The sequence below is a fragment of the Alternaria metachromatica genome, assembly GCF_023757995.1.
Source record: "Alternaria metachromatica strain BMP 0045 chromosome Unknown scaffold_10, whole genome shotgun sequence".
Classification (NCBI taxonomy): Eukaryota; Fungi; Ascomycota; class Dothideomycetes; order Pleosporales; family Pleosporaceae; genus Alternaria; species Alternaria metachromatica.
Genome location: NW_026055501.1, coordinates 216,697 through 240,690, shown reverse-complemented (window position 1 = coordinate 240,690; position 23,994 = coordinate 216,697). Strand labels below are relative to the sequence as shown.

General features: G+C 53.4%; 9 protein-coding genes across 9 annotated transcripts; 5 read left to right on the top strand and 4 right to left on the bottom strand.

The window, feature by feature from the left end:
* Positions 1–1,429: 1,429 nt before the first annotated feature.
* Positions 1,430–7,395, top strand: NPS6 (NRPS; the record flags this gene model as incomplete). The annotated part of the gene is made up of 2 exons (XM_049332129.1): positions 1,430–1,924; positions 1,972–7,395. The coding sequence occupies 2 exons, from the start codon at positions 1,430–1,432 to the stop codon at positions 7,393–7,395; spliced, it is 5,919 nt and encodes a 1,972-aa protein (XP_049188580.1).
* A 626-nt stretch (positions 7,396–8,021) lies between these two features.
* On the top strand, positions 8,022–10,307 carry J4E83_005208 (uncharacterized protein; the record flags this gene model as incomplete). The annotated part of the gene is made up of 2 exons (XM_049332128.1): positions 8,022–8,196; positions 8,878–10,307. The coding sequence occupies 2 exons, from the start codon at positions 8,022–8,024 to the stop codon at positions 10,305–10,307; spliced, it is 1,605 nt and encodes a 534-aa protein (XP_049188579.1).
* Positions 10,308–10,756: 449 nt separating this feature from the next.
* On the bottom strand, positions 10,757–11,901 carry J4E83_005207 (uncharacterized protein; the record flags this gene model as incomplete). Its single annotated transcript, XM_049332127.1, has 2 exons — positions 10,757–11,209; positions 11,269–11,901. 2 exons carry the CDS (start codon positions 11,899–11,901, stop codon positions 10,757–10,759), a joined length of 1,086 nt encoding a protein of 361 aa, XP_049188578.1.
* Positions 11,902–14,375: 2,474 nt separating this feature from the next.
* On the bottom strand, positions 14,376–15,917 carry J4E83_005206 (uncharacterized protein; the record flags this gene model as incomplete). Its single annotated transcript, XM_049332126.1, has 1 exon — positions 14,376–15,917. One exon carries the CDS (start codon positions 15,915–15,917, stop codon positions 14,376–14,378), a length of 1,542 nt encoding a protein of 513 aa, XP_049188577.1.
* Positions 15,918–16,589: 672 nt separating this feature from the next.
* Positions 16,590–18,374, bottom strand: J4E83_005205 (uncharacterized protein; the record flags this gene model as incomplete). The annotated part of the gene is made up of 1 exon (XM_049332125.1): positions 16,590–18,374. One exon carries the CDS (start codon positions 18,372–18,374, stop codon positions 16,590–16,592), a length of 1,785 nt encoding a protein of 594 aa, XP_049188576.1.
* Positions 18,375–19,293: 919 nt separating this feature from the next.
* J4E83_005204 (uncharacterized protein) lies at positions 19,294–20,196 on the top strand (the record flags this gene model as incomplete). Its single annotated transcript, XM_049332124.1, has 4 exons — positions 19,294–19,430; positions 19,523–19,545; positions 19,652–20,115; positions 20,164–20,196. 4 exons carry the CDS (start codon positions 19,294–19,296, stop codon positions 20,194–20,196), a joined length of 657 nt encoding a protein of 218 aa, XP_049188575.1.
* A 477-nt stretch (positions 20,197–20,673) lies between these two features.
* Positions 20,674–21,136, top strand: J4E83_005203 (uncharacterized protein; the record flags this gene model as incomplete). The annotated part of the gene is made up of 2 exons (XM_049332123.1): positions 20,674–20,785; positions 20,841–21,136. 2 exons carry the CDS (start codon positions 20,674–20,676, stop codon positions 21,134–21,136), a joined length of 408 nt encoding a protein of 135 aa, XP_049188574.1.
* Positions 21,137–21,531: 395 nt separating this feature from the next.
* Positions 21,532–22,185, top strand: J4E83_005202 (uncharacterized protein; the record flags this gene model as incomplete). Its single annotated transcript, XM_049332122.1, has 2 exons — positions 21,532–21,880; positions 21,932–22,185. The coding sequence occupies 2 exons, from the start codon at positions 21,532–21,534 to the stop codon at positions 22,183–22,185; spliced, it is 603 nt and encodes a 200-aa protein (XP_049188573.1).
* Positions 22,186–22,608: 423 nt separating this feature from the next.
* Positions 22,609–23,541, bottom strand: J4E83_005201 (uncharacterized protein; the record flags this gene model as incomplete). The annotated part of the gene is made up of 1 exon (XM_049332121.1): positions 22,609–23,541. One exon carries the CDS (start codon positions 23,539–23,541, stop codon positions 22,609–22,611), a length of 933 nt encoding a protein of 310 aa, XP_049188572.1.
* Positions 23,542–23,994: the final 453 nt, after the last annotated feature.

Here is a 23,994-nt window from a genome sequence, read left to right as displayed (position 1 = left end):
ACGATTCGTCGACTTAGTGTAGTGTCGTTTGGATGATCGAGCAGCGGGGAAGGATCTAGACCGTCTGCCAGTCAAGATGTAAACTTAGAAACAGAAGGTTTTGGTAACGTTTGACAGCTGCAGCGAACTGTTCGACCCAAAGACGTGAACTTGGTAGCATTATCGCCCATTAACCACCCGGATTCAACGATCCACTCTCGATGCCCAGCCTTGCGGTTCAGAGATCGTCAGTCACGCATACAACATACTTTGATACCAAGCAGTTGGAGGACGGGCACCATAGCTGTGCCAATTCCTCGGCTGTCACTGAAGCACTACCGCCTGCCTCACAACGCTAAATTACAGGGCGCAAAACTAGAATGCGAGACCCACATTACGACACGAAAAACCCTCACGCCACCGACGACAACCAGACCTTCTCCATTGAGGCGTACCGGCCGTTCTGCCTGTGGCTCCCCCTCGCATGTGCCGATTAAAGTTATCTGATCCGTCCTTAGTGAAACTTCCCGGCCACGGCGAGGGATGTGTCGTCGTACAACCGGATGACGCCTAGAGCGCCAAATCCGAGAAATACCATGGCCATGCGCATATCCACATCTTGCCGCGATCAGCGCGTACAAGAGAATTTGCCGTGTCGTTCACGCGTGGGATGACCGTATCCCGTATGTACAGCGTGCATACTGCAGGCCGGTCCTTCTCATTGAACCAGCAACATCCCTAACGAATGATGCACGACACTTAAAGCCGGTGGACGCTGTCGATCGATGCAAGCAACGGGCATTGATGCTGTAATTGGACGCGAGCAGTTCTCCGAACATCGGCCGTTATCAGATGAAAAAGATCTGCAGCGCCAAAGACGTAACCCTGCATGACTCCTACTCCATCGGGCAATTCCGCGCTTGCATCGATACCACATCATCAAATTTATCAGATGAAGCCTCATGACGCCGCCTTTCACGCTAGAATTATCTGATCCGCTAAGTGTGGGGATGGGTGTGCAGGGGCGGAGAGGCTTTTCTTTACGGCTAAATCGTGGTACTGCGCCTGATCCCACATTGGTGACATCGCCTCCGTGTTTTACGTTAGGCGATGCGCAATACAGCCTGCATCGAGAGAGACACAATGGCGCGATATAGTGGACCCTGTTTTCGCGTCGTAAGAGAAAACTATGACGCCGACGGCTGTCCGACCGAGGATGATGGGTCACTTGAAGCGGTCTGGTGTGCTCGTGCCGGAGATTCATCCTGGCGCGATGTGTGGAGAGTTTAGTCTGTGAGAGAGACGGAAGATCGTGGGTGAACTTGGTGGACTCGCGGCTTTACACTGCTTGGCTATTGCTACAGAAGTATCCGGGGTCTTCATCGGACTCGGAAACATACACGTCTTCCTCAGCTCCACATCTTCTCCAAAAATATATACCGACCTCGCCATGAAGAGACCCCATAGCAGTTTGAGCGGCGACAAGATGCATCTTCGCAACGGCGAGCATGTATCAAACTTCAGTGGTGCTCCAGAGGAGCATGTTGCGAAGAAGGTGCAAAGCAATGGCGCCTCGAAGACGCACAAGCAGGCCGCAACCCAGAATGGCGACCATGACGTTCTGCATACGAACGGCCACAGCTCGAAAGCCAACGAGATTCGGGCATTAATACCCAGCAGCCTCGCCTCAGATGCCGTTGTGGATACTGTTCTGGCTGCATGGTCGGTACTCATACACCGATACCAGAGAGATGTCTTCCATCAATTCACTTGGGGCGCGGTCGATGGCCGTGATCAGGCTTCGCAAACCATCAACACAACCGACATCAACTTCGGCAGCCACCAAACAGCCGGGAGTTTGAAGTCACAGATCAGCAATGTGCGATCAAAGGACTATGATGCGCACAACGCTACTCTTTTCCTCAACGATGGATCATTACATGAGGTATTAACCAGCCCAAGCATTTCCCTAACACGACTGACATGACCCAGTGGACTTTTGAGGTATCATTCAGAAGGGAGGGGGGCTCTCTCCATGCCACTTCAAGATGGCAGACGACGACCATGTCTCGCCACCAAGCCGTTTCGCAACTTCATTTCTTTGCTTCCATTCTTGATACCCTATTCAGCAACCCTGACCACACCCTCTCTTCCTTCATGCCTGTTACCGAAGAAGAACTCGATGAGCTCTGGAGTTGGAACTATCCCTTGCAGCCAGAGTTGAGGTTCTGCATGCATGAGAAGGTTTCCGAGCAGGCTGCGCTCAATCCGGAGAAGATCGCCATCGAGGCCTGGGACGGCACTTTGACATATCGTCAAGTCGAAGATTATTCTACCGATTTGGCGCAGACTCTGCAACTGCTGGATGATTCGCCGCGTCAGATCATCCCAGTACTTTTTGAGAAGTCGCGATGGACTTCGGTTGCAGTGTTGGCTGTCATGAAGGCCGGCGCATGCTTCGCGCTCCTTGACCCAGCACAACCAGAAGGCCGCCTACGAGCAGTAGTGCAGCAAGTCAGTGCAAAGCTCTTCATCTCATCGAAAGCTCAGTCTACACTAGCTGCGCGTGTCGCCCCATCGGCGACTATCATCCCCATCTCCGCGTCCAAGTTCGACAAGGTGTACTCTCCAGCTGCTGCGCAGCAACCCAAGACCACTCTCGCACCAGTATCACCTGACCAGCCGTTGTACATCCAATTTACTAGTGGAAGTACGGGTCTTCCGAAGGGATGCATCATTACGCACAGTCAGTACACGTCTGGTGCGATACCGCGCGCTGATGCTGTGGGCTATCGATCGCATTCTCGCGTGTTGGACTTCGCGAGTTATGCCTTCGATGTTTGCATCGACTCTATGCTATGTACACTCGCTCACGGTGCTACGCTTTGCACACCTTCCGACGAACGTCGGATGAACGACATGAGCGGTGCCATGCGCGACATGCACGTGACATTCGCCGGCATGACTCCTTCGGTCGCTCGAACGCTGGACGTAGACATCCTCGATCACTTGGATTCCATCGCGCTAGGTGGCGAAGGAGTATCGACTAGCGATGCGATGTCGTGGGGTCAAAGGACCAGGGTCGTCAATGCTTATGGACCATCGGAAGCCACGGTTGGTGCGACCATCAACGACAACGTGGCTGCTAAGCCATACATCACTATGGGCAAGCGCAAGGGATGTGCTATTTGGCTTACCGAGCCTGAAGACCACAACAAGCTCGTACCAGTGGGTGCAGTCGGTGAACTGCTCATCGAAGGCCCCATCGTCGGTGACGGGTATCTCAACAACCCGTCAAAGACGAAGGAAGTGTTCATCGAAGACCCAGAGTTCCTGCTCAAAGGTAGCAAGAGCTATCCAGGTCGACATGGGCGCATCTACAAGACTGGAGATCTCGTACGTTTCGACCCTGACGGTAACGGTGAACCCATCTTCGTCGGACGACAAGATCAGCAAGTCAAGCTTCGAGGCCAGCGCATTGAGCTAGCTGAGATTGAGTTCAACATGCAGAAGCATCTCCCCGCAGACACTCAACTCGCTGTTGAAGTCATCAAGCCTAGTGGAGGTGGCGAACAGACGCTTGTCGCTTTCCTCGTCGAGCAGAAGAAGAACGGCATGCGACATCTGGATGGAAATGTGTTTGGAAGCTTCACCACCAAGTTCCAGTCCGCTCTCAAAGCCATGACCAAGCAACTCGCCATCGACCTTCCCGGCTACATGGTGCCAAGCGCTTACATCCCGCTTTGGAAGATGCCACTACTAGTGTCGTGCAAGACAGACCGGAAGCGACTTCGCGAGATCGGTACCTCCGTCACACGCCAAGATCTCAGGCGCTTCAACTCAGTGATCTCTGAGAAGCAAGAGCCTACTACTGAGACGGAGCTCGAGCTTCGTTCCTTGTGGGCGAAGCTTCTGGGAGGAGAAGCGGACTTCAGTGCCAACGACAACTTCTTTAGTATGGGCGGAGACTCCCTCCGAGCGATGAGGCTGGTTCCTCTTGCGAGAGAAGCTGGGTTGTTGCTACACGTTCCAGACATCATGCTGAATCCCACCCTGTCGGCCATGGCTGCCAAGGCAACACCGTTGTCGGAAGAAGCAACGAACGACGTACCTGCTTTCTCGCTGGTTGGAAAGGATTGGGAAGCGAAATCCGCACAAGCCGAAACTGCCAAGCTGTGTGGTGTTGAAGTTGACGAAGTCGAGGACGTTCTTCCCTGCACGCCGCTTCAAGAAGGTCTCATGGCCCTTTCGGCCAAGTTCCAGGATGCCTATGTCGCTCAGCGAGTTGCGACATTGCCATCAGCGACCGCTCAGCGCTTGAAGAAAGCCTTCGATGTCGCAGTTCAGGGCTCACCCATCTTGCGCACAAGAATCGTCAACGTCTCTGGCCGTGGTCTTTACCAGGTCGTCCTGAAGGACGGCAAACTACTGCGCGAGCATGGTCATGATCCAGCAGAGTATCTTCGACGCGACCGCGAAGAAGCTATGGATCTGGGCACTGCACTATTCCGCTACGGTCTGGCTCAAGAAGCCGGTAGCGACAAGACTCACTTCGTCATCACGATGCATCACGCTGTTTACGATGGATGGTCGATGCCTCTCGTGTTTGATCGCATCAACCGCGCTTTCAACGGCCTTACAACCGAAAGACCTGTATCTTTCAAGCATTTCATCAAGCACCTCACCAGCCTTGACCCAGCTGTAGCCCGAGACTACTGGAAAGAGCGATTGAACGGCGTCAACCCGCATCAGTTCCCTCCTTTACCACAGAAGGGATATGTCACTCAAGCTGACTCGTTGCTCGAACACTACGTTACCGTTCCAACTTCAGCGCACAACAAGCTCACTCTGGCAACCATCATCCGCGGAGCTTGGGCACTGACGTCGTCATTGTACATGGGCCACCCCGATGTCGTGTTCGGAGAGACGTTGACAGGTCGTTCTGCGCCGGTACACGCGATTGTGGAAATCGAAGGACCCATGATCACAACCGTTCCCATTCGCGTCCGACTGAATCTCGACCGACCCATCGCTGAGTACCTACAAGCCGTCCACGCGCAGACCGTGCAGCAAATCCCGCATGAACACTTGGGACTGCAGAACATCCGGCGACTAAGCAAGGACGCGCGTGTAGCATGCGATCTGCGCACAGGTCTTGTTTTACATCCCAGAGAGGACGATGACGGTGTTCCTGTGGACATGGAGACTGCCCCTGCCAACACGTTCCTTCCTGCTGATGACGCGGAAGCTGCACGTGAAGCACTCAAGTTCAACACATACGCACTCATGCTCGTGTGCACATTGGACGAGAACGGCTTCTTGGTCATGGCCAGCTTCGATTCGAAGTGCATTAGCAAGGACGCTATGGAGAGGGTACTTGTCGTGTTCAATCGCATCATCACGGCGTTCTTAGGTAATCCCGAGAGTAAGCTGGGCGATGTGGCTGTTCTCGATCCTGCCGAAGCTCGAGATGCAGAGGCGATGAGACCGCGAGATGTCATGAGCGACAGTGGTGTAGGCACCTCGCCAATCGACAGCCCGACTCAAGATGCCAAGTCAAAGGCGTCGTCGCCAAACGAGCAGAAGCTGTGCAGTATTCTCAGTCGCATCCTCGGTATGCCGGAGACGGAGATCAAGCCCAGCGACAGCTTCTTTGAACTGGGTGGTGACTCCATCGGTGCAATGCGCCTCGTGTCCGATGCGCGCGCACAAGGCTTGAATCTGACCGTGGCTCAAGTCTTCCAGAGCCAGTCGCTGTCCGAGTTGGCGGCTTCGACCAGCAACGAGAAAGAAGATAAGCTGTTGGATATCCTCAGCCGCATTCTTGGTATGCCCAAGAGCGAGATCAACGGCAGCGACAGCTTCTTCGAGCTTGGAGGCGACTCCATCGGTGCCATGCGTCTCGTATCTGATGCACGCGCTCAAGGTCTCAACATCACTGTCGCGCAAGTCTTCCAAAGCCAATCTCTCTCCGAGCTTGCTTCGTCCGCGGAGGAAGCAAATGTATCGCAGACTAACGTGAACATCGATGCGCCTTTCGCCGCGCTCGGTAAGGAAGCGTCGCTATACAGTGCCGACCGCATCGGTGCATACCTGCAAGATCAGACATGGCAGATTGCGGACATATACCCTGCAAGACCGCTCCAACAGCTCGCTGTCGAGGGTACCGTCGACCTGCCACGCTACTCACTGCGTTACGAACTCATCAAGTTCGTCATACCAGTCGATCGTCAGAAGCTCGAGCAAGCTTGCCAAGAGCTCGTGGCACGCAACGAAGTCCTGCGTACTGTCTTCGTCAAAGACGAGAGCAAGGTACTTGGCGTGGTGCTGTCATCCCTGCGGGTTCCCTACACCGAGATCGCAGTGCCAGACAACGAAGACATCAACACAGTCGCCCAAGCATTCACGAAACAAGACATCCAAGCACCCAAGCCGCATGGCTCGTCATTCGTGTCCTTCACCCTCTTCACAAGCGCAAAGACCGGCGCTTCAACCCTCGTCTTCCGCATCTCCCACGCGCAATACGACGAGATCTGTCTTCCCATCCTGTACGAGCAGCTCTCCGCGCTATACGCAGGTACCGACGTGCCAGAGACGATACCATTCAGCAAGCACGTAAACCACGTGGTTCTAGACAACATGCCAAAAGCCATCCCTTACTGGCAGAACCTCCTCTCCGGCTCCCAGATGTCTGTCATGAAGCCCGACATTCCGCTCACACACCGCGGCCCTGCGGATGTATACATGGAGTTCGATATCTCCGCACGCCCGGCAAACATCACTATCGGGTCGCTGCCAACGGCAGCTTGGGCGCTCGTTCTATCACAGCGACTTGGTCTCAAAGACGTAGTCTTTGGTGAGGTCGTCTCGGGAAGAAACATCGGCGCGGCGAACGCTGATCGCATCTTTGGACCGACATGGCAGTACATCCCCTTCCGCGTACCGTTCAAGTCTAGCTGGACGTACCTCGACCTGTTGAACTTTGTGCAACACCAGCACATTACCTCCGCAGCCTACGAGTCCATGGGCTTCACGGAGATCGTGGAGAACTGCACGGATTGGGATGCGAAGAAGGTCAACTGGTTCGACACAGTGGTTCACCAGGCACCTGCTTGGGTTGAAGAACTGCCGTTCGGCAATGGTGTTGAAGCGAAGTTCGAGACGCTGTATCCGCATGGTGAGCCGTTGAGGGAGTGGAAGTGCCAGGCCTTTGTCAAGGACGGAGGAAAGAAGTTGGGTATTGAGATTGTTACTTTTGAGGAGTGGAAGGACGTTGCGAGGGGTGTGTTGAAGGAGGTTGGTGAGGCGCTGGAGTGCTTGATGAAGGGTAAGGCGGGAGAGAAGATCTTCGATGGTGGGGATGCACTTGTCGAGGAGAGCAAGCCGAGCTTGGAAGATTTTGAGGGTGTGATGTAGATCGCGTTATGGTGTTTGGGTAATAGGCGTTGGTGTAAATTATGATGCGTTTTCAGTTCAAGCCCTTGCGAACTTGATCGGGTGAAGAGTCCCGACATCTCCTGCTGGAATGTGACTGTGTATGTGCTCTGGCTTAGTATCGCTCTTTCTTGCCTTGTTCTGCCTATTAGGCTTCGCCATGGATGCAACACTCTTGAGCATTGTTCGCTGGGCACAATCACCCTACTCTGTCTTTTAGACGGCGTCTTTGGAGATTGATGTTGTGACTCGAGGTTCTCCGGCTAGGCATCATACGGATATGACTTCCTGATGATGCTATAGCAACTGTGCGCGTAGCGTTACGCACGTGCTTGTCATCGAGTCTAGGTGTGACAAAGTTCATCTCAGTCGACGTCTTCGTGCTACAAATTCCGGTTTCGAGTTAGAGCAGGCGGACATGAGATACTGTGATAGTTAACGGATGGCTTTGTTGCCTTTGGCGCCCATCTATCGTGACCACGTCACGCCCAGTGGCATCCTACTTATGCCAGTGACATGTCATCTAAATTCTGCGTCGCAACATCTATCAGCCTCTCTTCGTTGATATACATCGTTTTCACCCCTTGATCGATATACAATCCGCCACCATGAATCTTCTTCTGGCAATCGTCTCTCTCGCCGTCTTTGCAGCAGCGGCCCCTCCACAAGGACTGAGTAAAAGACAAGGCGCTCTTACCGGTCCTATTCCCGCTCAAGGCCAAGTCGAATGCGACGGCGAACCCGGTCGCACATATTGCTTTGACGAAGTCGTTTGGGGCAAAGGTACGTTATCCCTCTCGATACCTCGCCCAATCCACCTTTTTGCAATTTCCTCTTCGTTCCTCAAAATACTCGGTGAATAGCAAGGCTAATCTCCTACAGGCCAAGACTACCAAACGCTCCTTCACAGCTACTGCCAAGGGGAATACGCCCACGACGCTTTGAGCTGCCACGGATGCATGCGCCAGCCGTTCCCAACTGACCTCTGCGACGCTGGGCCAGGGGCTTGGAACTCGGCGTTTTATTGTACCGAAGATGGCTACAAATTCTCGCATCGATGCCAGGATTGGTGCAAGGATGGATTGTGTGAATGATTGACGACAGCGTGGCGTATTGGGGTGGTTGAGTGCGCGAAAGGGCGGTGGTTGGGAAGAGAAAGCAAGGGGTCTCTCTTTGCCCAGATAGGTTAGCGCGGCTGGCGGTGGACAAAGGCAGGACCTGCGCTCTCTTATAGATCAATGCGGTACGCCGAAAGTTTTGTGATGTTATGGAAAATTGCATGTCAGTGTCAGCCTGAATCTCCTTCGTTCTCAGACTTGAAAGTCGCTTTCGGAAAGGAACGCGTCCGGGTTGGCGCACGTGCTTTCGTGGTTAGCGTGATTGCCCAGCTTTCCATTACGCCCCGCGTCTGCCTTGTGACACCCGAATGATCTTTTCCACTCCACGCACAACAGTAACACCTAGCCCATAGCGCGCACTCAAACATCACTGCCCTGTTCCTGCCGCAGAGTATCAACATGACCGACGAAGTGCCGCACCTTCCCGCAGAGATACATCGCCTTGTCGCAACATACGTCCACCGTGACGATTTACCGCACTACCGGCTCGCAAGCAAAGAGTTGTGCGTGATAGGCACCGAAGAACTTTTCAACACGATCGTCTTCCACTACAGTACTGCGAGCATCGATCGCTTGCAGAAGCTCAGTGCAAATGATCGACTTCGAAGATGTGTCAAGACCATCTTCTGGGACGACAATTTATGGCATATTTATCGCGTCGATGGCATGCACGAATGGAAATGGTACTGGGACTTCACGGCAGGTCTTTTCCTGCCCCGACATCGCCGTAGCGACTCACAAGACCTAGAGAAGCCTTTATATGCTCAGCTTGCGGAGGACCGACGAGAGTATGAGGCGTATGGTGACAAAGTCAAGGACGAGAGAATCGCAAGACAAACGATGAGCCAGTTTGAGGCGCTTGGCAACTTTCAGAACTTACGTTCGATACACATGGTCAACGGTCAGCTTTCGCAGGCCCACCGAGGTGTGAGAAAAGTGGCACATGCGCTACCCCGCGCTTTGCCCGTACCTCCCGTGTTGCGTAGAGGGGAAGGTATCAACTTTTTCTATGCTTACCCAGGAGTGGAGGCTTTCCGGACTATACAGCAGTATTGCAAACCCTCGCTGAAGAAACTCAAGTTGGACAGAGTACAACCTCAGGCTTTCACCTCATGGGAGCCGGGTGAACTGCACTGCTTAACAAGTCTGGACATCACGATCTTTGGATTCTCCGGTGACTGGCGCTTCCAAAGTACTAAATGGACGTTGGAACTACTGATGGAAAACCTGGAGATGTTCATTGCGTGTCTACCAGAGCTCGAAAGTCTCAAAATTGGCCTGGAAAACGGGCAAGCGGAGACCACGGCACCACTCGCGAGCATCCGCCACGTTTTTTCTGCTGAGACTACATGGCCTAAATTACGGAAACTATCTTTGTCTGGTTTTTGTGCTACGCCGGAGACTTTGGTGTCACTTCTGAGCAGACACAGCTCCACGTTGAAGGATCTCAGGCTACGCGACATTTCCTGGAAGGCAGGCCCAAACGACGCAGCAGAAGAAAAGCCCAAGGTGCCATTGAGGTCTATTCAGCATTGCGCATGGCCGGGGGTACTGCAAGAGATAGCTGAGTGCTTGTCGCTAAAACGTGCGACTGTGTCGGGAACGCTTGGTGAAAACGGAGATGTGCTTGGATGGCGACTGGACAAGGACGATGAGCTCGCTGCTGATGTTGAGAATTATCTCGTCAGTGGAGGGCAGTGCCCGCTGACGGCTCACAACGCTCACTTTGCGATCGACAATTGCGAACTCCCCCCAATCTCAGCCGCATCATCGTAGCGATGCATCAAGTACGGAAAAGCTTATCCTAAGGAGCTTTGATAGCAGGCTCCCCCTGAACATCTGCACGCCATTGTTCGTCAGGGTCGCGCATAGAACGTCGCGTATATTCTTAAGGTGCCATACAGTAAGAAGTACTACAAGAGAACTAGCTTCTGGCAATAATCTTCATGTGAGATACAGTCAGAACCTGCAAAGATGAGGATATGGGGTCGGTGTCTTACATGCCGTCAGTACTGTTACAATTCCGCCTGTTTCAGCCACTTCTATTACATGAAGGGGCCATGCGTCCCAATCGTACCAGTCGCACGTAGTCTCACAATCGACAGGACGCTCTCATGGATACACATGTCATTCTAATAAAATATTTACAGAAGCGCTAAGAACACGAAAAGGCGTAAACGGGCACTGCCACCCAAGCAACGCTAAGCACAAAAGCCAAACAAGTTCTAGTAGTTGTACTTGTAGCACAGCGTCGTTCCAGTGGTGTCGAGGACATCCCTGACCTTGACATCCGGACGGATACCGTAGACGTTGATGTTGGTGTCGAGGGTAAGGGCCCGGCCAGATGCGTCGTTGCCGTTTATGGTGTTGACACGAGCACCGTTGGCGTTCTGCCAGATGCGGAAGTTGCGGTCGACGAAAGCGTGGTGGAGCCAGAAGATGGGGTCGGCGGGCGAACCGTACGTGTCTTGCATGACAGCGCCGATACCGTTGTGGCCCCAGGCGTGGGGGCCTCCCTCTGCGCATTGGGCCATGCCGGCGAAGTCGCCGTAGGCGTTGCATTGGTTCACGTAGTCGGAGTTGCAGTATTGGGTCTTGGCGGCATCGCCGTTGCGGGCAAGGCAATGGGGCGTGTTGCCTGAACCGGGGCCAATGTTGATGGCAAGGTTGGCGAATGCCTGCAGAGTGTTAGTTGCTTGGTTATAAGAGGCGTGTCGGACAATGGGATTGTACTTACGCCATTGGTTACACAGTTTCCGCCGAGGGCAATGCCTCCGAACCACTTGGCTGAGAAGATGGATGATGCCGAGAAGCGACCGGCGTACTTGGTCTCGTCGAACCAGGGCATGGTTTGGCTGAAGCCACATTCTGAGCGTAGAATGTCCTCGAAGACCCAGGTGTAGTATCGGTGCCAGAGCAAGAATTTGGAGTTTCCGTGCACGTTGGGTGTCAGGGTCTGGTGGAGGGCGACGAGATCCTCATACCGGCTCTTGGCCGCGGGGAACTGGCCTGAGGGAGCGCGGCCCATCAAGCACTTGATGGCATCCACGAATTGTTGCTTGCTGCTGTCAGGGTAGGAGTCCCACTCAACGCGGACGCGGGGATTGGCGCATGTTGCAGCGGCAGCGAGAGTAGAGACGCGGAAGTTTTGGTTTTGCGCAGCAGGCTCCTCAGGCTGTGTGGCATTGTGCTCCTCGAATATCCGCTTGGCATCCGCGAGAGGAACGGGCTGAACGAACTTTGGTGTCTCGGCGAAGATGTTGAGGGGTAGGGCCTTGATGAGCTTGGTCAGGGGAAGTTCCTGAGGAGATGGAAGCGCAGAAACGCTGGCTACAACAGCCAAGGTGGCGGACAAGATTGAGGTACGCATGATTAAGGTATAAGTATTAAAAAGGTACTAAGATCCCGATTGACAGTAGCAGGAAAGCGAAGGACAACAACCTAAAAGCGAATGCGGTTGCTTGGTGTGATTGTTGAGCGAGCTGTACAAAAAGATCCCGACATGCAGGACGGCCAGTCATCCTTATACCTGGGACCTGCATCTTCCGCCTTACCGCCCGACTATCCACAGCGCGCGCGCCTCGTACTGCAGATCATTCGCAGTGCGCTTGACGAGCCGTCTCACCAGCGACACCTGATGATCGGTCATGGAAATACGAAGCACGCATGTACCGTGGGCGTGAATTCGGCCTAGGCCTGCAACGTAGTATTGGAAAGTAAGTAAGCGTGCGCGAGCTACAGCAGAGGGAACAAATGATAAGTGGGAGGCTATACTGCTTTTGGGCCGTGGCTCATCAAACGCTGGCCGGGCGCCCAGGTCAGGCCAACCTCGGGCTTGACAGTCTACACACGAGGATAATGCTGCTTGCCGTGGGCTCCTGGGCCTGAGCCGACCCCGAGTTGCGCGGAAATTGTCAGCGCGCTGACGTGAACGAACTACTGTGGAGCTTGTCGCTTCTCCTGGGCCTGCCCACGCTGCGTTCACGAGGCGGACCTGCCGGCTGCCGGAATGCAGGGCCGCCTTGATTGGATGGCGCATCGTGTTTTTCTCTTCGCTTCCAGATGCCGTGCAGCCAAATATAGCTCTCAGGAACGCCCTCGGTATTTAGCAATGTCTAGTAATGCTCCGGTCAACATGGCGTCCGCCAGCGTGCCATACCTACTGTCATGCAGACTGTCACATCGCGCGCGGGTGAGTTGTCAATTGAATACGGCAGCGTCATCTCGACTGAAGGATTTGCTAGTATCGCCCTTCGCCCGTTCAGCTGAGATTAGAATGCCACAATCCATTGTGTGACGGCAAGATAGCAGCCGTTGCCGTTGCAAACAAAGTGGCTGTGATTTGAAAGGGGGATCTGCGGCCAGCATGCACTTCCTGTCGCTAAACACCCAACCCCCAGCGCCTCACATAAAGGCGCTCCACACACAGGCGGGAATAACCTCGCACAAAGTATCCCGAACAATCCACTATCGCCTTATCACGCAAACTCCCCATCGCAATCTCCTCGCGCACAGGCTTATCGGCCGTCTATTTCGAGTGGCGAGCTCCACTTCGCATCGTGACGCCCCAATGCCTCGTCGTACGAGGTCCAATTCCACAGTACGAAGGCAGCATGGTGATGATGTTGGAAAGTGCGTGAGGGCGAAGGAGGAATACGGTCTACCCCGCCAGCTACTCAGCGCTAGCCAGCGCCGACACGAGAAAAACAATAACACTACTGCTCGAGGGCTGAAGAAGGCTGAGCTTAGTACCTGCGAGGCGTGCGAAAAAAAAAACCATCCCGTGTAAGATTCTTTTTAGCAATCGAAACGGCGAGCCCGGCGTACCGCGATGCTTCTTCACCGCCATACAACTCACCAGTGCAAACCCAAGCAATGCCGCACCGGGCATGTGCCACATGAGCAAAGAAGAAAAACGTTCAATCTATGTGTAGAACGCATGTTCGCGCTACTATAGGGCGTGTCTCAGCCTCATGGGACAGTTGTTCGGTTACACATAACCCACTAGAGCCTACCGCTACCAGCGTCTCTACCAGCGCCAGCGTCCCCAACGAGGAAAGTCACACGGCTGGGTTGGAGAACACCGGTACTGGTACCGCTCGCGATGCGTGCACGTGGCAAATCGAGCATATGATGCTTTTGTGCTCTCATCAGCAATGTAACCCGCGCTACGCCTCGCAGACATTCGTAGTCGATCCAGATGGTGTTTTGGAAACCGAGTACTTTCTCACAACTCTGACAGAACAATATTGCCGCAGCGCGGAGATCAGCGGTTTCCGCGATCTAGGTCTGAGAAGCCGAGAACTGCAAATGCTTCTTCGTGCAGGCCTTCTTTTTTCCGTTGCCACGCTTCGATCAGCAGTTTTGGTTGGCGCAGTGATGCTGGGCTTGGGAAGCCGAGTATACTGCGGCGCATGCTTCTCGATATTCCTCCACATGGGCCTGTTCCTGCCACGCTGAACTCCGCAGTTTCGGTATGCGATGCATTGTCTCGAACTGGAGCCGTCATCATCTATGAGGTGCGCATTGAGCCTGTGTTGGTCAATTTCATTACGTCTTACAGTCGTAAGACTCATCGCATTCACCTAAACTGTCAAGTTACACGACAGTCCATACATTGTTCAATTTATTCGGATGTTGGTTTTGAGTGCGTCAATACAAGACATGGTTTACCCGGAGGCCGAGATTGATGACATGAACCTTGCTTCCGATGCTTTCGGTGACATGTCGGTTCCCTCCCTTCCGCTATGTCGACATCTGCCGCAACCCGCCGTAAGACCTAACAAGTGCATCAGCACTACGGCAATGAGGAGCGCATCTCACTCAGCCCTGGTCATGTCTTAATCAGACTGCACGTCGTGTGACCCTGACCGAAAAGTCCTCCATAATCCACATCCCGGCATTGTATATCTTCGCCGCTTCATGCGGATGTACGATCGAGAAGTCAAACCGCCTCAGTAGCTCGACAAACACTTTGTTGAACTCCATCAACGCGACATTCTGGCCCAAACACTTGTATTTCCCGTAGTGGAAGACGAGGTCCACGGTACTGGCCATGTGCGCAAGACGTGCGAGATCTTCCGAAGCATCCAGCCAGCGTTCTGGCCTGAAGAGCTCAGCATCTGGACCGAAGATATCTGTAGAGTGCTGGATGCTGAGATAGGAAGACCCAATCTGCGTGCCTACAGGAACAAACTTGCCGGCAAGGATATCACCGCCTGCAGGAACGCTTTTGAAGTTCGACCCACTCGCTGGAGGCAGAATGCGCAAGCCCTCTTTGATAGTAGCTTGAAGGTACGGTAGTTGTCGCGCCTCAGCATCCGTGATAGGCGAAGAAATCGTCCCAGCAGCAATACCGTCGTCGATCTCCGATTGCAGTCTTCTATAAGAAGACGCATTGGTCAGCGTATGCAGCATCACAGCGCGAATCGTAGACGCCGAAGTATCGCTCCCAGCAATAATCTGTAAGAGCGCCTCGCTCGATGCTTCTTCCGGCGTGAGACCATGACGAATAAAAGATCCGAGCATGTCGGACTTTGGCTTGGACTCCTCGGATGCAAACCGTTCCGCAACCGCTTTCCTTGCCACGTTGATGAAGGCCCCAAAGCCGAGCTTGTCACTCTCTTTGGGAAGCACACCTCGCAACAGGCGCGAATGCAGCAGGTTCGCCAGCCAAGGTACGTACGAAAGCGCCATCATGACCGGAACGTATGTCGTGGTGATCTTGATGTAATCGTGTAGATCGACGTCTTGCTTTAAATACCCCATCGGCTTCCCGAATGCCAATGCGCTGATGACGTCCAGGGTGAAGTACTGCGTTTTGAGCGCTAAATCCATAGGCCGGTATTCGGTCGCGGTCGAGATATACTTCGTCTCGATCAAATCGATGAAAGCGGCTACCTGGTCATCGACCGTCCCTTCCATGGACTCATTCTCTTTCCCAGAATACCCAGGGGCCATCTTATTCCTCAACTTCAGATGCGCCGCCTCGTCGCGCATCGAAAAGAGATTGTCGCGTCCAGGCTCCAGCTTCATCGCATCGTACCATGGCCCTCGGGTGTATTCAGACCGCACTGCTGTCGTTCTGCGCACGATGTCTGGATCGCTGGTGACCAGATCGGTTGGACTGACGCGTACCAGCGGGCCATATTTGTCGGTTAGTTCTTTCGTCGCGGCAGGCAGTCGTCCTTGTAGCGATTTCGATATGATCCAGTAGGTGGAGATTGATGCCCAAAAGGGTCCGGGGATGTGCGATAGACGGTACCATTGCAGTGCGACGCGAGTTAGGTATGTAAGTAGTAGTGCGGTTGGTACGCCAATCGCGACGAGGCTGTTGTAATTGCTCAGCGTGGGGCTGGCCCCGCCATCGTCAACGCTACCCGCCATTCTACAACGAGGTATACTGAAGGAGGGGGATAACTGTGCGATGCGCATCTAGTCTCGCGACGCATCATATATGTCTTGCCCGTTGCATTGCTGGGCGTAAGCATGTTTTGTCGTGCATTATCGCACTGCAGGCATCTCTCGCTGCTTGAGTCCCTTCCCGTACTAGCCTGCAGACGGGCACATCGCACAAGATTTACACTCAACCGCTCAGCGCGGACATGCCAGCCAGAAATCTTTCGTTGCTATTCAGTAGTTCTGTTGAAGAATAGGGTGAGGTCTACATCTCCTCAATTACTCAGAATCTTGTGCAGTAGCACGCGCGCGTGTTTGCCAGTGGTGATGGAAAGCATGAGTTGTAATCATTGCATACTGACAATCATGAAATCGATCCCAAAGCAGTACCCCGCATGACACCGAGTTCAATCCCCTGCTACTCAATATCGATCGCGTCATCGTGCGTGAGGTCAAGTTCATCAAGAGCCCACGTTGTGAATGTGAACGCTACGAATGATGTTGCCAACGCCTCTGAACTCGAAAACACAGCGCCCATCATGAAATCGTTAACACACAAAAAGGAGAAACCTTAAGCCACACCTACTCTTACACATTTTCGCAAGACAACACATCCTTGTAAACCGTACTGACCAAAACAGCAAGGTAAGTTTGCATCCATCACTTCTGTCGCACGTCGTTCGAATCGGGCAGCTCCTGAGCTACCGGAGCCGTGTACATCTCCTGGGTACCCGAATAGAACTCGTGCTTTTTCTCTGGCTGACCATATTGAGCTGGCATTGGTGACGACGCCGACATTGGTGACATTGGCGAGCCATATGGGTGTTGTTGCGGCGTGGGAAGACCGTCGTCCGGAACGACTTTACGGTTACGCTTGCGTCGGAAACACAGGAAGAGGATAACAGCGATGATAGCTATACCGCCAAGTGCAGCGCCGATCCCGATACCTGCTTTGGCAGCCGTTGACAGCCCTTGCTCAGATCGTGGCTTACTCCCTGATGTGCTCACATTGGTGTCATTAGGTGAGTTCGGCTTCACACTCTCGACGACACTCCAGTGTCCCGCCCAGCTCTGGTTGAAGTAGTTCGTCTTTTCGCTGTCCCAGTAGTCTAGAGTCGTTGCTCCGTCGGCAATGTCCGTGAGCTGATCTCCTAGGCCCTGACCATTGAAGCTTGGTCCTGGGGCTTGACCCAGCCATGTGATCTGCGAAGCCCAGTTACGACCGACATATGCTGCTTGGAGGAACGCACGGCCTAGCCTATAGCGGTCGTCCTCGTTTGTAGGCGTGTAAGAGTGGCAGGGGAAGTAGGGTGTTGGCTTTTCGACGATAGGTGTGTCAAGTGTGAGGTTGAGTAGTGCGAAAGGGACTTTGATCGTGACGTTGAGGCTAGCTCCAGAGCCAGGGGGGAAGGTAAAACTGAGGTATGCGGGAGAAGTGACGATCTTGGTGTATTTTGGGTCGTCGGTCTTCCAGAGAAAGTATTTCGTCGTTGGATCGTACTTGATCGGAAGTACTTTGGCAAGGCCTTCGCATGTGTTGTCCGGCAGTGAGAGGTACGGATTACGAGGGTCGATGATGACTTGTTGGGCCTTGCCTGTCTCGCCAGTGTCGGCGACGAGCAGATTACTGATGCTGTCCACTTCGAAGGGTGATTCGCCAAACTCAACCCCGATTCCAATGTCAAGAAGGTCGACTTTATCCTGGTCTCGAAAGGACGTTGGAGGACCTATAACGCGACCTTTGTTGTAGCCACCGAAGACCAGCGAGCCAGGGTAGTCAAATGCAGCAGATCCGATATGTAGCAGGTACGAATATGAACCGATGATGCCATCCTTGTATAGCTTGCCGTTATAAACGTTGAGTGATACGTCGTACCCCGCAACAGTGTCGCTCTCCGAGAAGGTCTGCACTTGCTCTCCGCCCCCAAGACCCAAGTAGCCGAGCCTCATCCCTGACACCTTGCCATCAAAAGCCGTGATGTTTCCCGAATTCGTATGCATGATTGAGGCGTTCCATACTGTCGTGCCGCGGATCGTCAAGGCTCGATCAGTGTAGTTCGCGGGGCCCGCGATTAGACCGAAAGATGGAATCTTGACAGTAGGGTGCCACCCACCCAGTGGGAGGAAACTTGTTGCACCAGCATCTGGCTCCCATGTGCCTCCCTCACCACAGGTACTATCAGGGAAAGGATCGCAAGCCGATCGGCTGAAGATAAAACTCTCGAACGATCCTCCCGGATAGACGTCGACGTCAGCGTGGTTCTGACCTCCTATCTTCAGATTGGTGTCGTTGCCTCCGACCGTAATTCGCACAGCTTGCCATGGCCCATCGGGTCCATACTTCTTATCACTCCATGGCACATCGAGGTGGCTCTGCGCAGTCGAGCGAACTATGAAGAAGACCAGGAAATTGACGCCTATTTGGAGGAAAGATCGTGAAGACATCGGACAGCGTGTGACTATGGTATGATGAACAGTGTGATAAGTCGTAACAAGATATCTTACGACCAGTCATGGCCTGCTATACATAGTCAGCGCGAGCCGGTGTGTAGAAGTGACCCCACCCGTCGGTGACACGAGCCTTCCGATCCATGTAGGTTGGAACGGATAACAACCTACATGGCGTTTCGAATGAAGTCACGGGCGGGGCCCGAAGTTTGCACGATTGGTCGAAGATGCTGTTCTCGGTGCATACATCGGTCCTGAAGTACTTTAACAATAGCATTGTGCATCGCACAGGATGTACTCCGCCGACAATGTAACCTTTTTGTTGTCGTCATGCGGTCATTTCCCGACAGCATGTAGTCAGCCTTCGTCTTGGGGTGTGCCTTGCTGCAAGCAATCTCGCCCGCAGTGTCTTCTCGAGGGACGGAGAAGTTGCCACGACCTACATTTGCAAGCATCCAGCGACGCTCCATGCCACGCACTCTCAATTCTTGTGTTTACTTCTCAACGCTCAAGGATCGTCTGTACATTAGACATGTCGTCGAACTCTTCTGCTCTGCCCTCCTTTTCATCCCATGGTCGAGGGTCGCATATACCGCTCTCCGTACGTTTCCAATATGCACTTTCGGCACGCAAGCTGCGTGTTCTTTTCATGGTTGCAGCTTTTCTGCTGCTCGCGGGTGTCTTAGTAAGGTATGATGAGCATGTTGCTCGACTTCCAAACCAATTCCGACAGTTCACCAAGCACAACCCTCCTTTCGCAATAGACTCATCGCCAGCCCCAATTCCAGTCACAGACGCTAGCATTATCTGGTCAGATTTTGCATACGTACAATATGTAACAAACTCGAACTACCTCTGCAACTCTCTCATGATCTTTGAGGCGCTCAGACGACATGGGACGAGAGCCGACCTTCTCATGTTGTACCCACAGAAGTGGAAGGTGCCCAAAGACATACTCGATGACGACGCACCTCCAACCGACTATGAAGGCACGCTGCTGGCTCAAGCTCGGGACCAGTATCACGCAAAGCTGAACCCCATCCAAGTAAGGACGTATGTCAATGAGAAGGATGCGACGTGGCAAGACAGCTACACAAAACTGTTAGCATGGAATCAGACTCAGTACAAGCGCGTGATTTCTTTAGACTCGGACGCGACGCTTTTGAATGTACGTGCCTATCTCCGTCGACAAGCGAAGCTGTCGCTTGCTACAATGACCAGTGTTGACAATCAGTAGCATATGGATGAGCTTTTCCTCCTTCCCACGGCTCCAGTGGCCATGCCTCGCGCATACTGGCTTGAACAATTCTTCCTATCGTCCCAACTCATAGTTATCGAGCCATCGGAGGATAGCTGGCAGCGGGTGCAAAGCGCAATGGAACACCACGAGGGCCACGACTACGATATGGATATCTTGAACAAGGTGTTCGGTGCCTCGACTTCAGTGATACCGCATCGTAGATACGATCTTTTGACCGGTGAATTTCGCCACCAGATTGATCAGCACGAGGCCTACCTCGGCTCGCCGACAGAAAGATGGAACGGACGGGATGCGGTGAAAGAAGCCAAGTTCGTCCACTTTTCAGACTGGCCGCTGCCAAAACCGTGGTTGAACGCGACAGAGGATCAGGTCGCAAGACAACAACCGTCATGCCGATCGTTATCAGAAGGCGAGTTGGATTGTACAGACCGGGAAATGTGGTTGGAGCTTCGCAGAGACTTCTCGGAGCGACGTCTGGTATGCCATGTTTTGTCTTCTCTAACGTGCGGTACTGACAGCTCGCAGCGGGTGTGTGGAAAGGCTTACGACAACATTTAGTTGCCATATGAGATGCGCAACGCTTCGTATGTGTGACACTCTATGTCGGGAAAGTGGTTGATGTTGTTGGTTCCAACTGTAGTCCGTGGAGCAAGTTGAGATGTCGTGAAAGACGTTTATGTAGTTGTCGTGCCAGCAGCCCATGGCTTCCTCGATGCGCAAGTTATCGACTCAATTCAATCAAAAACCGTATGTCAACCCCAATCCTGATGTTGCAAATCGTCGTATCATGCATGGCGGAATGGTGTTGTGAATGGCGCAGCGTACGCGGTGACATGGCGGAACAGCGGAGAAGGAGCCGTGAGCCCACCCAAGCAGCTAACGATAGCTCCCTGCGAGCTTGGTCAGCCGGACTGTATATGATTAGTATATGCGTCATATGCCAATGTTGGTACCTATAAATGCTGTGGTACCACAATGTCACGATACGTGCGAAATCTCCAAAGATTGAATCTATACACACATAGCAGCAAAAACATGTCGCATCTCCAGTATTACGCATACCCCGGCAAGGGCGAGTCGGCCAGAGAGAACACCAGATACAGCCAGTCTGTTCGCATCGGCGACCGCATTGAGTGTGCAGGCCAAGGTGATCTATACTCGTACCTTACACAAGCGCCGCAAACTGACCACTGCGATCTTAGGTGGATGGGATCCCATGACCAGACTCATACCCGCAGACATCGACGCTCAGATCGACCAAGCTTTCCAGAATGTGGAACTTGCTCTGAAGACCGCTGGTGGGAAGGGTTGGTCGCAGGTGTTCCGCGTAAACTCTTACCACATCCCTATGGACAATGAGGCCTTGGGGGCTATGGTGCGGAATTTCAAGAAATGGATGCCGGATCATCAGCCTATCTGGACCTGTGTCGGCGTTGTGAAATTGGGCGAGGATGCTATGAGAGTGGAGATTGAGGTTTCGGCGCATGATCCTCAATAGAAGACGGTGATGGAACGTTCGACGAGAGCATGTTGGACGCGTCCCCTTAGTGAGCCGGATGGATTCAGAAGAACGACGTTTGTAGCCTATGCATGCGAAAGTCGATCTCTTGGATGAGCTTCGGGATGTTACAAAGAGCCCAATTCGAATTGCGATCAGTCAGCATCAATGCGAGATGGCGTGGTTGGTGATGCGTGATGTGGAAGGTGCGGACTTTGGGACGGAACACGTGAAATGGCGATGAGGCTTGCCAAGACCGTCGGCGCAACTATCGCCGACGGGATTCTTCCAGTTCTAGCTCTTGCGACGCGCTCCGTACTCTACGCGCAACTTCGCTACCGACCCCATCAATACGAACATCTCATCTCTGCGCCTAGACGAGCACTTCATACACGATGCCGAAGTTCTTCTGCGACTACTGCGATGTCTACCTCACCCACGACAGTATGAGCGTGCGGAAGGCGCACAACAACGGCCGCAACCACCTCCGCAACGTCCAGGCCTACTACGAGCAGATATCGAGCGACCAGACACAGCAAGTCATCAATAGTATTACCGACGCATACAACACAGAAGGCCAAGCCAACCCGCTGTTCCAACAGAACCTGGCTGGAGGCTTCCCTGGCGGACCTATGGGCGGGATGCCCCCAATGGGAATGCCACCGATGGGTATGCCTGGATTCCCGCCACCAGGAATGCCGCCCATGGGTGGAATGCCTCCAAATTTCATGGGCCGCGGAGGTCGTAAGTTGCCACATAGTTACCACACACGATCCCATACTGACAGCACGACAGCTCCAATGCCACCCAACGGAATGCCACCCTTCCCTCCGCCAAACGGTATGCCCCCGGGCCCCGGCGGTATGCCGCCCTTCCCACCACCACACATGGGAGGTGGCCCACCTCAAGGAATGCCGCCCTTTCCATTTCCACCACCAGGACAGGCAGGCTCACCCCCTGGAGGAATGCCTTATCCACCCCCAGGCGGTATGGGAATGCCCCCTGGCGGACCTCCTGGCAGATACCCTCCTGGACCACCGGGACGTTAGGAGCGACCTGGTGCACATGGAGGAATGATACCTGCCTTTGGTCACGACAACTACGCAGCTGAGGCCCTTGAGGCGGGAATGAAGAGGAAGAGGCAGAACGATGAAGATATGCCCGGAGTTTCCATGAGGGGTGGTGGACGAGAAGGAGGTGGAGCAGCTACAGGCGCGAACGCCATAGTCCCGACACGGATCAAGAGGGTATAGCGCAGGCTGCGACCATACGCTAGGGGAAGCGAGAGCAAGACGGCTGTGAAGGCACTTGGGAACAAGTACGTCCCATCCCCAGGCTGTCGCGATGCTTTCGGCTCACGCTCATGTAGTATTACTTGTCAAAAAGTTCATCAGTAATTACACGTAATGCGGATTACGAAATCTATATCAAAACACACCACACACTCATTGCTTTTAGTTGCCGACCACCTTCTATCTACTGAACAGACTTTTGGCAAACGTTTCAACATCCATCATGTCCATGCTCAGTGCCTTATTCACCGTCCCGCTCATCTCCCACCACACACCATCCCTGGCGAATACCAGCCTATACTTCTTGATACCATCTCCTGGCGCCGAGTCAAGCTCGTTCTTTAAATGCTCAAGACCCCACGCCTCTTGCTCAACCTGCTTCCCGCTCACCCGCTTGACGATGTCAACCAGTTGCCCATAACTAATCGTATCACCCGCAATATACAACACACGGTCCTCAGCTTCCACATCCCCCGCTACGACTCTCGCCAACACCCGTCCAATATCATTCACATCCGTCACAGTAACCTTGTGATTCCAGTCTATCAAACACCTCACCACCACTTTCCCTTCCTCCTCTTTACTCCTATCCACGATCCCCCAAAACTGCTCGAAAAGGAAAGACATGAAAATCCCCGTACTGACAACAGTCCACTTGACATTACTCGCCTCAGCCTTCTGCCGCAACAAATTCCTCACATCCCGCTGCGCACCAAACAAAGGCATCATCCCCTGTCCATCACCAATGACATCGTAATCGACACCCCACTGCCAGGGGAAGAACCATAATTTCCCTTTCCATTGCTCTTTTCTGATTTTACCGGCTACTAGGGCTTCCTCGGCGAGCTTGAGGACGCTGCTGGGGTCGGCGCCGAAGCCTGTTGCGGAGATGAGGATGTCGTATGCGGAGAAGCTTTTGGCGAGGGAGGGTGAGGGTGAGGAGAGGTCGATGGCTGTGAGGGAGATGTTGGCAGATTGCAGGTGAGTGTATTTAGGTGGGGAGCGGATGCCGATGGTGATGTGGGTGTTTGGGAGGGTGGAGAGATGAGGGAGGAAGGCTGTGCCTAGTTCGCCGGCGCCGAGGAGGAGGACGGTGGTTTGGGGGGAGGTCATTCTGGAAAATGGATCGATACCTAGGTAGTGTGGTCTGGGATGGATGTTATCTTAATCGAAGTAAGTATGGGATAGAGCCTTCTGCTTATATGGACGTGAGTATAAGTCATCACATTAAATCAAGAACAGGATCAGGTCATAATCTATCACATGCGAGGTATGCTGTCCTATGCTTCTGTACATGTTTCTATGTGGTGGGGAAGCAGCGCGGAGATAAGACTTGGGATACCGGAGTTAGTCGGCTTTGGATGGAAGTTGTGAAGTCAGGGAAGGAACGAGTAAAGATGCGTTGCCCAGCCTGAATTATGCGCTGGTGTAAAGAACAAGTCAACGCGAGTACCTAAATAATGCAGGCGATAGCATGAACGTGTTGCAGAGGTGAGATTCGGGCACGTATATTGACTACCCCTCATACCTGACTTTGGAGTGAGTTGCTGAGAATGGGATATCGCG